Source organism: Homalodisca vitripennis, chromosome 8 (genome assembly GCF_021130785.1).
Source record: "Homalodisca vitripennis isolate AUS2020 chromosome 8, UT_GWSS_2.1, whole genome shotgun sequence".
In the NCBI taxonomy this organism is placed as follows: domain Eukaryota; kingdom Metazoa; phylum Arthropoda; class Insecta; order Hemiptera; family Cicadellidae; genus Homalodisca; species Homalodisca vitripennis.
The window spans coordinates 67,804,333-67,816,011 of NC_060214.1; the positions used below are offsets into that span (position 1 = coordinate 67,804,333).

Here is an 11,679-nt window from a genome sequence, read left to right on the forward strand (position 1 = left end):
TAGTGAAGAGGACTGTTTTCGGTGTTTCCGCTACGTTTTGAAAACAGTGTTGCCAATAAATTGTTGCAATACTGCAATATCTACGGAAGTAGCTTGGAATTGAATTGATGGAGTATGTGATAAAAACGATCCCCTTGGTAGACGCGGCACTGTAAAAAAGATGACGTCAAAATCTTACGTACGTTCATAAAAAGTCATATCTTTGAAAGTCTATAGCAAAGTGATTTTTTTATTCTTTGTGGCAAAGATTTTAATATTGTGGATTTGGCGATGAGCAGCAATATTTATAGTTACTTATAATGTTGTACTCAATACAGAGTTTGAAATAAATAGCGTCGTTAACCAAGTATATACCCAGAAAAAATCTGATGGGGATTTAAAACCTTGGTCTTATGAAACCCCAACTAAACATCAACATTGTTGTAGTGCATTTCTATACGCTGGCTAAGGCCCGTTAACTAACATAGTATTTAATTTCTCTTCTTTGTAGAAAACCCTTCAACTCGGGTTCCATATGTAGTAAAATACCTAAATCTAATGAATGCCAGACAAAAACATAATGCCTAATTTTATATTTACTTATTATATGATATTAGTAAACATCTATATTTAAATATTCACGTGAAATCCCAAATACTATGACAAAATAAATCTGTAATAAATCAAGATTGGTATAGTTAGTTACAATGCAGCAAGTATAATAATAAATATATAAGAACAGACCTGATGATAAATTAAATTTTTGGTAATTTTATAAATAGCAACAAAATATTAATTACTTCTGCAATGAAATTTACAGTACTTTAGTAAATTTGTACTACAACATAGTGATGCTGCACTTGTATTTTTATTACCACCTTGACATTTCGTGTCTTTATAAACTCGATAGTAATATAAGGGTATATTAACTGAGTTGCAATAAGAAAGTTATAAACCGAGAAAATAAAAATAAACCTTTGATAAGATATAATGTCAGTAGTGAATAGTAGGACGATAGTCCTCAAACTGTCTACACGACCATTTTCAGAGTTTCTGTATTATAGTAAAACTTCAGCAGAGACTGTGTCAAAACTTTTATTGAGGCAGCGCACTTAAAAACGGTACTATACCGATTATTAAAAACAAACATATACCTCGCAGAGTCCATTTGAATGTGAAAATATTGAATCACCTATACAAAATTCTGTATTAAATTACTGTATCAAACACGCAATAAATTGTAACTTAAAAGATACTTTATCTCGTGTTAATTAAAAATGAATATTATATTATATATTAGAATAATGAATCTTGAACTAAAACCCTTCTTAAAAAAGGGTTTTAATACACAATTCATTATTTTAACATAAAGATAACTATAATGTGGTGTTAATAACGTATATATAATATCAGAAGAGCCTTCAAGTTGAGAACTGCTGTACTTTAGTCTTAGTTGGAATCGAGTGAGAACTTTATGACTTACTACAGACTGTAGATTCATGACTATCGAACTATCGATATAGTTATAATTGATCAATCGATGGTCGATAGTTTAGTTTGTTATTGTTTTGTATAAATAAAGGCGATTGAGGTTATGTTGAGTTTTTAAATTGAAAATATCATTATATACGTCTGTATTTATAATTGATTTTTATTTTTCAGTGAGTTGAAATGAAACGCAGAGTTGTCATCACAGGTATTGGTATGATATCACCATTGGGTCACAACAGTAAACTGTCTTGGGAATCAGTTTTAGCAGGTAGAAGTGGAATTTCTCAAATAAAGAATAATGATTATATAAAAATTCCATGTAAAGTTGCAGCGTTTGTAAGTGAGGAGACTTTAAACAAAGAAGACATAGTAAATAAATACTTTACAAAAAGTGAAAGGAGGACAATGTCTCGAGGAACACTGTTTGGTATGTTAGCTGCTGAAGAGGCTCTACAGGATGCCCAATGGAAACCAGATGACACAAAATCTTTGGAATCGACTGGTGTTTGTGTTGGAATGGGTATGGCTGATTTGGTTCATATTTGTGAAACTAGGGAAGCTCTGAATTTAGGGTACAGTCGTGTTTCACCATATTTTGTACCTAGGATTTTAACAAACATGGTGGCTGGACAGATTAGTATTAAGTACGGATTTCAAGGACCAAACCATTCTGTCTCTACTGCTTGTGCGACAGGTGCTCACTCAATTGGCGATGCATTTAGACTCATCCAGAATGGGCATGCCGATGTAATGGTGTGTGGAGGAGCTGAGGCGAGTATTAGTCCATTATCCTTAGCTGGATTTTGTAGAATACGAGCACTTAGTACAGCTTACAATGATGATCCCTCGGCATCTTCAAGGCCTTTTGATAAAGATAGAGATGGATTTGTTATGGGTGAAGGTTCTTCTATTTTAGTTTTAGAAGAGTTAAATCATGCATTGGCTAGACAAATACAAATATATGGTGAGATTTTAGGTTATGGCATGTCTGGGGATGCATCACACCTAACTGCTCCGCATGGAGAGGGTAAAGGTGCTGTACTTGCCATGGAAAGGGCAATTTCGGATTCAAACATTATAAAAGAAGAAATCACTTATATTAATGCGCATGCAACTTCTACTCAGTTGGGTGATGCTATTGAGTTAAAAGCAATTAAATCATTATTTCAAGGTCATTCGCCTCGCATTGCAATATCTTCCACTAAAGGGGCTCATGGACATTTATTAGGTGCGGCTGGAAATTTAGAAGCATGTTTTACAGCCCTTGCTTGTTTTTATGGCTTAATTCCTCCAACTATTAATTTAAATAACGTTTGTGAAGAAGGTTATGGTCTAAATATAGTTGCAAATTCTATGGGAAAATGGCAAAATGAGAGAAGGATAGCTTTAAAGAATTCTTTTGGTTTTGGAGGAACTAATGCCTGCTTATGTATATCTAGCATTTAATTGTACACTTATTTGTTTTTGATTAATTTTCTTCAAAACAAGTCAATGTTTCTTGGTAGCCTATATAGATGTAACATAATTTTGGTTAATGCATCCTGGACTAGATTCAAATCTAATTATGACTCTGTATTTTATAAATTGAGCCTATATCCTCCATATAAATCATATGGAGAAAAGCATATAGCAAGAAATGTAACCTTGGCAGAGTTCAGTGATGCAACCACAAAGTATTTGCAGCACCCTAAGGGTAAAAGGGTTAGTAAAAACTGGTCGGGGTAGAGTTAGTAAATAGTGTTTTATTATTTATTATCTGTGACAGTAATAACACTTTTTGGCAGTTATGATTTCATACACACTAGGAATCGTATGTTGAATTCATTTGATCAATCTTAATTCTGTAAATGTATGCATAATTTTATTATTATTAATGATATTAAAATAATCCCACAGTATACCTTTGTAGAATCAAGATTAGTTCATGTAATATACAGTATTGATTAAACATTTTTTTTATTGAGGAAAAATATATAGGTATTGTACATTTTGTTAGGGATATTTGTAAGTGATACGAATAGGGATTTTTATTTTGTAAATTAATAAATCATAATCCTGCAATTTAGTTATCTGTATTTTGGTAAGCTGTGTATGTAATTTTTAATGCTATGCAATATCCAGACAAATTTTTGTCTTGAGCAAAAACAAGCCAAATTTTGCAAAAATATAAGAATTATTACTATCAATGTTTGGTTTTTAAGAAAATCAGATTATAACCATTAAATTGTAATCATTTATGAATTTAATTTGAGTGAAATTTGCAAGAGTATAAAATAAAAACAATGCTATAAGTACTATTAAGTGTTTTTATAAACCTTCAAGGACACCTCTCCAAAAGCACACTATAGTTTTCTCTACTTTGACAAATTATATTATGTCATGCTATAGTTCTATATATAGGTCTTAAAATTGTGTTTTCTTCTCCCTTAAAATTGACGTTTCTAAGTTTTAGACCATTTGATTGCAAATTAAAAAAAAAAAAACAGCTTAAAACATATTTTAAATATTAAAAAATTATTTACTCTAGAATGGGTGATTGTAGGCACATGTATTTTTGTACATTTATAGCTCATAACATAAGAGAAGTTTGGCTAGTCGTATATAAAAATAAATTAAATCAAGAGCCCTGACATAACTGCCACAGTTTGGCTTTTATAATTTAATGATCTTTATTTTCAGGTGATAGAAATGAAATATTTATTATCAGACATGGGACGTGATAATCAAATTTTAATAACAATTGAAAATGTTAGGTTAGTGACACAAGTACCAGGAATATTGCCTAAATGGCTAAAACCTAATGCTGTACAGAAATGCTTTTTTATGGAAGATCCGAAAATCAAACTCGGAACCATTTACTATATTACTTTAGGTTACGCTCAGTTAATTATTTGATATGAGTTTGAAACTGTTGTTTCCGAACCAAGTAGCATTACTAAGGTGAGGGATATAAACCCCTTCCAAAAGCTCTAAAATAACTACAAAATATAAGCTTATGTATAACAGCAATGCACCTTGTTTGAAATACAGAAGTTGAATGTTTGAGTTTGAATTGAGCGTATATAATTGATTAATTCATTCCCTCTGAAGTATAGTTCTAGTTACAACACTGTTCCAAAACTATGTGTATATATACAGTAATCCTAAAGTGTAGTATTTACACAGGTTCTTTGCTTTTTAAATAATACGCCAGAGGCTACAGTGCATTTAAAGTAGGCTAACAAGCTATGATGTTGGATGTATACATCAGTTACAATAATTAATCCAAAACCGACCAATGTATTAGTTAAGAAAATAGTTACAATTTTTTAATTTTTAAGGGTTTTATTGAAATTGTTACAAATAGTTGTTGAGAATTATATTCAAGTATAAGCACACTCGTTTAAACAGTGCATAAAGCATCTCGAGATGGAGTTATGACTGGACTGGTGAGGTTTTCTAGTGTGTAAGAGAGTCCTACTCACCAGAGGAATATTCTGACGGTGCATTAGTATATTTCCTATATTGTTACAAATAGTTGTTGAGAATTATATTCAAGTATAAGCACACTCGTTTAAACAGTGCATAAAGCAGTCTCGAGATGGAGTTATGACTGGACTGGTGAGGTTTCTAGTGTGTAAGAGAGTTCTACTCACCAGAGGAATATTCTGACGGTGCATTAGTATATTTCCTATATTGTTACAAATAGTTGTTGAGAATTATATTCAAGTATAAGCACACTCGTTTAAACAGTGCATAAAGCAGTCTCGAGATGGAGTTATGACTGGACTGGTGAGGTTTCTAGTGTGTAAGAGAGTTCTACTCACCAGAGGAATATTCTGACGGTGCATTAGTATATTTCCTATATTGTTACAAATAGTTGTTGAGAATTATATTCAAGTATAAGCACACTCGTTTAAACAGTGCATAAAGCAGTCTCGAGATGGAGTTATGACTGGACTGGTGAGGTTTCTAGTGTGTAAGAGAGTCCTACTCACCAGAGGAATATTCTGACGGTGCATTAGTATATTTCCTATATTGTTACAAATAGTTGTTGAGAATTATATTCAAGTATAAGCACACTCGTTTAAACAGTGCATAAAGCAGTCTCGAGATGGAGTTATGACTGGACTGGTGAGGTTTCTAGTGTGTAAGAGAGTTCTACTCACCAGAGGAATATTCTGACGGTGCATTAGTATATTTCCTATATTGTTACAAATAGTTGTTGAGAATTATATTCAAGTATAAGCACACTAGTTTAAACAGTGCATAAAGCAGTCTCGAGATGGAGTTATGACTGGACTGGTGAGGTTTCTAGTGTGTAAGAGCGTCCTACTCACTAGAGGAATATTCTGACGGTGCATTAGTATATTTCCTATATTGTTACAAATAGTTGTTGAGAATTATATTCAAGTATAAGCACACTCGTTTAAACAGTGCATAAAGCAGTCTCGAGATGGAGTTATGACTGGACTGGTGAGGTTTCTAGTGTGTAAGAGAGTTCTACTCACCAGAGGAATATTCTGACGGTGCATTAGTATATTTCCTATATTGTTAAAAAGTTCCCATGAACATTATTGTCTTGTCTAAAATCGCATATGAGTCTTCCTGTAAGAACATTCTTTATCAAATAGATTTGTATATCAGTTGATTTCAAATGTAAGTGAAAATTTATAAACAAATTAAAATGTCAGATGCCTTCTCAATAGCTAAGAGAGACACCAAACTCTTATAATACACAATATAAATAATATCCCACATTTCACTTTTTTAACAGTCTGTCTTGTTATTTCTTGACCTCTAAAACTATTTAAATCATAGTGTTGCAATTTGACACATATATTTGCTGTAAGTACCTATGTTACTACTAAGTACTGCAAAAACGTTAATTATTTAAAAATTTTCATGCCAAATTTGACAAAAAACCCATGTAAAAATGAAATTACGTATAAAAAGGCTAAATGTTTAGTTTTCCATGTGTTTTAATTAGATAATAAATGTCAGAAAATTAATTTTTATTATTTAAATAGATATGAATATTATGTAATTTGATTGTACGAAAGCAGTAAAAATTTATTTCTTTGATTTATAATTGAATAATAACAATTAATGTGATATTTTTATGAGCTAGCTTTTGTTTCTTAATTCAAAATTTTGATTTGGAATTTTATAATGGTTGTCAAAATACAGTGACGATTGTTAGATAAGTATTATAATTGTAATAGCTTTTACAGTCCTAAAATATTGTTTCACAGTAAAGTACAATTTGTGGCAGAGAAACCATGTATAGTGGTGACGATTAAAACCCAGTTGCTGTATGTTTAAGTGAACGATTTAATCATAAATAATTGATATTAATAACAATTTGAGGAATTAAGTTTTGAAACTTAAAACAATTTATGTACATAAGTTAGTAAAAATGTTAATGGGCTATGTTACTTTCATCTGTCGAATTCCAGAGAAATAATCTTTTCAGTATTTAAAGAGTTACCAAAATTTAAAGTTTAACTTAAAAATGTATTTTTATTACAACTACTTTTTATAACATTTCCCTCTCCAAACACAAGTAGTAACTCAAAAGTACAAATCCCGAATTTTGAAGATAGGCAAAAGTAAGCTTCTGTCTTTCTTAACCAGTTCTCTTGAATAAATGTTACACATCCAAACATTGAACAGCCAAGAAAACAAATCATACTGATCTCTCCTGAAGTACAGGGATTTTAATTTCATTCTCTGATTATTATTGGTTAGACTGTTCTTAAAGAGCTTTGGTCTTCTTTATTACTGAATTTAAAATTAAAACAGTGCTCACTGGCTTTAGATTATCCAAAACCTAGCAGCTTGATGGGACTTTTTCTTCTTCATGGCTGGTGATTTTCTCTGGTGTCAGGGACATACGAGATAGTTTATTTTGAGTTTAAAACAATTGATTAGGTAAGGTTAATTTGATTTAATTCAACGATAGAGGACAGTAGTAACTATTAATGACGCTGTGTGGAATGGGAGAGGCAGTCACTACTTACCTTCTATATTGTGAATATAACTGTTGTAGCCTACACATCTAATTTGCAAATAAAAGATGAATTACAGCTGCTTGTGCTAGATGTACCCAGTATTACGTTGTATTATGCTCATTGAGCGTACTGAAAACTTCAAAAAATTTCAAGTTCCTCCTCTGGGATATGGGTTGAGAAACTAATGCTAATGTTCCACTTGCAGATGGTGCTGAGCTCTCTCTTCCACTCAACCTCAAAATATTATGTGCCTCGTATGAACAACAATCTCACCTACTTACAACTAAAGAACATACTAATAGCCATTTCATCTAAGAAGGGCATTGATTGTCAGCTGCACTAGTGATTTTGTGGTGATCGAAATGGGAGGGTATCAAAAGAGTTAAAAATGCAAAATAATAATTTTTCCTCATAATTTTTGTAGCTAGACACACTTCAAACCAATTTTCAGACAGGTAAATAAGTGTTAAATAAGCATCAGCTGACCATATGTAGGGTCTTAAAGTGGTGACTTCAGACTCTTTCTAGTTGTCTCATGTAACGAATGGTTGTGTGAGACAATCGGTTTTATTAAATCAATTTCTTTCTTTTGAAACATTCACCTACTGACTTCAAGAAAATCCGGGTTGAGTGCTTAGTAAGCGCGTTGACAGGGCTTTTCAGAGAGAGTATGTAAATAAACTTTAGTTCATTTCTGCAATGTCCTGTTAAGCATTGTGAAAGACAATCAATAAGGAAGCTTTAAGTGACTGGCTATTTCTTGGAGTTTCAGGACAGTAATTGCAGTGCAATACAGATAGCATTGTAAGAAATTAAAGGTAATCAGTTGGTAGATGCATAGCAACAAGCTATTATTTCCGACAAAGGCAAAAAATATAGATCTGTGTGGAATGTAATAAGTAACTAGTAAAGTAAAAATTCATGACATTGAATTAGGGAGCAGGGTAAAATCACTGAAGAATCAAAAGAATTTTCTATACACTTGAATACTCACAGACTACCTTGGCTCTTAACAGACCAGGATGGAATTCATTTTTAATAAATTTAATTAGACACCAGTTCCTCACACTGAATTATACTAGTCATCACAGCACTAAATCCAGAGATTGTTAGGATTGTACAGTATTCCATGAAATGTTTATTTACTACCAGCACATTCTTTGGAGAAACTACATTCTGAATTGATAAACCTGTCCTTAAAAATTGCAGTCTCGAGAGAAGCTTAGGTATGTAAAAATCAGTCCTATTTTAAAAAGAAAAATTACTTATGTTCATTAAACAACTTATAGGTCTATTTATTTACTAAGACTTTCCCAAGTTCTTGAAAAATTCATGCTCACAACTTGCAAGTTTCTTGGATGTTAATGATTTTAAACTAACGGACAATTTTATATATGTGGGGATTATTAACAGCAACTTATTCCTTAATTGATTTAGTTGTCTCCTGCCAGTATAGAGATTATGTAATATCTCTGCCATGTGATCTTGGTAAAGTCTAAGATTGTGTAAACCATAACCTTTTTTGTTGATTTCTGGTATAGAAACAAAGTACATGTTATCACATCACCGTTGTAACATTGCAACCACTATTACACTTCATTTCTACCCAAATTCACTATTGGATTTGTTCTAAATGGTATTCGAATGCGTAGTCAAAGATTGTTATTTGATCTTCAATAAAATAATCTATATGAGAGTCAGTACATGGTTGCAGGAATGACAAGAACATTCAAGCACATTTTTTGATTTCATTATATATAAAAAAATGAATGTTTTTCTGAATGTCCTTTATAGAATTGTAAACTATGTTACCCATTATTATGAAAATTTGTATGTACATGTATTTTTCCATGGAGAAGGTTTATATGCTACGCGCATTGATGTAACTTGCCACCAGGCGGTGTTACAGAAGATAAAAGTTATCAAAGCGCCTGCACATTATAAACTGCAATTATGAGACAGTTACATATATTAAACAGCCAAACACTATTTGAAGGTACTAAGTTGTGTATATTTGTCTTTAAAATAACTTTACGATTGAACTTAAGCTTGAGTGTTAGACCACTTTATAATAAAGTACGTGTAAAATACATTTTGACAGATTTTCTTGACTGTGGCAACAAAGTAAACTCTACATCGCGTTGGGAAATATAATTCACTTGAACCAGAAGTGCTCATACACGGGCAAAGCTTACGGAAAGCGTGTGAAACCACGGGAATCAACTAGTAATTGATATTATTTCAGAGAAAGCATGTAAAATTTTTTTTTAAGAAAGAAATGAACTTTGAACAAAACTTGTTGGAATCCCAGGCATTGTCCTCACTTAGTTTCAGATACATTTTATTAATAGACTGCAATTTTTGACAAACAGCAATACACTACGAGTAAAATGAGATGTTCTCCACATTAGTGCTCTTGGAGCAATTTTACTTCTAATTTGTGTCAATACATCCATCAGTAAACTAACAGAGCGAAGAGAGCAAAATGCTATATTTTAACACATCGTCAAACTTAAGATCTTCCTCCAAACCACCAAATTGGACTCTACAACTATCGTAGTTCTGCCATCAGAAAAAGAAATAATTGTGGCCATGAACAAAGTAGACTATTTAAGTGAGACCTACAGACACCTACAAGTTATAAACATGTGGAAAAAAATCTCTACAGTTAAATAATCAGCAACTCAATAATTAGGTCCTTCATAAAGGTCCCTGCATTACATAATATTACATCTCCACTTAAAACCTACTGCTAAATGACAAATCACCTACTCACCGAGTTACAAAAAAAAGTATTACTCTACCTTGAAGATCAATTTTTAGCTAAATGCAATTCTCCAACTCGATGGATTTCTGCATTCATAGACTCACATTTACAACCCTTAGTTGCTGAACTGCATGTTGACTTTCTGGGTCAACTACAACCTACTGACACTGCTTCACTTAGACTAATCTACAAGCTCTGAAATGTTTGAATCAGTGACCTAAAAACACACCTGTAACTGCTTTTTTTAAATCAACTTAGCTAACATTATCCTAAAGAAAAATAATATGTTTAAAGAAAAAATGTCTTGCAACCTAAAGGATTGGTATTGGGTACCTGAACTGCACCATCTTCTGCCAATCAAAATGGCCAAACTATTCTTAAAAATAGCCTGTCTTTTAATTGCTCTGATTCATCAATGTTTTTATGTTCCTTCTTCGTGATTTTGACAAAAGGAAAATTATTTAAAGCATCTCTAGAAGACCTCAATAGGGTTAGCAAATTTCAAATCACTCACACTGCCTTCCCTAAAGATATAACCTTTCTACATGTAAAATATGTAAAAGGACAAATAGAAATTGGGTTAAGTATCCGAGCCCACCAGTCCACTTTTAGATCCTCACTTTAAAAGCTGCCTATTCAAGAAAAAAATATCTAGGTCTATAGGTACAGGCAGATCTTAAGGGGTAAACGAATTTGCTGCTTCAATATTAATAAAACCATATCCAGCAAGGATACCAAAAATCCATGGTTGAGAACCAAATCTGATTAGCTCATACATTCCCCAAACCCATACACAAAATGTATCACTACCATCGGCCTTCAGTCCCTCAACATCACTCAAAGAAGACTTAAAAATTCTACAAGCTTCTTCCCACAGTAAAAATCTACAATCCCTTCCAACTACCATGTTTTGACAACCAGTAAATCTAAAACAAATACCAGTCCAGCCCAAAGTTCAAACTCTTAACACAATACAGTCCACCTCAGAACACGACCCTTATCCATATGCAAGCAAGAAGTGCACTTGTGTAATGCATGAATGTGTCACAATTCAAGAGCTCTGTCACCCAAATAAAAGGACATCATACTTATGCCACTGAAAACCTAATTTACCAACTTGACTGCAAAAACTGCCCTGCTTAGCACATAGGGCTAACAACCAATACACAATTTACCCACACGGATGGCACTGACTCGATGTAAGAATCACAATTTTTATCCAGCGTGTAATCAAATCCAGAATCCACTGAGCTTAAACATTACTTTTGTTTTACTTTTTAACCCTGCCCATCCCTTCCAGACTTACTAAAGAACTGAAGACAGGAATAGACAACAGTGAATATGCTACCTCTTCATTTCTGTGATGTGGCACAACTGGACATTTCAAACTGAATCCGTGGTAAACAATATAAAGTGTTAGAATAGAATAGAATTTTCTTTATTAACTTG

General features: G+C 32.5%; 1 protein-coding gene across 1 annotated transcript; it reads left to right on the top strand.

Moving 5' to 3' along the window:
* Positions 1-1,525: 1,525 nt before the first annotated feature.
* LOC124367672 (3-oxoacyl-[acyl-carrier-protein] synthase, mitochondrial) lies at positions 1,526-3,175 on the top strand. The gene has a single exon (XM_046824686.1). It carries the CDS (start codon positions 1,651-1,653, stop codon positions 2,914-2,916), a length of 1,266 nt encoding a protein of 421 aa, XP_046680642.1. The 5' UTR covers positions 1,526-1,650; the 3' UTR covers positions 2,917-3,175.
* The last annotated feature ends 8,504 nt before the right edge of the window (positions 3,176-11,679 follow it).

Excerpts from the sequence above, each read along its gene's own strand:
- LOC124367672 (XM_046824686.1), top strand. The coding sequence starts at position 1,651 with ATGAAACGCAGAGTTGTCATCACAGGTATTGGTATGATATCACCATTG.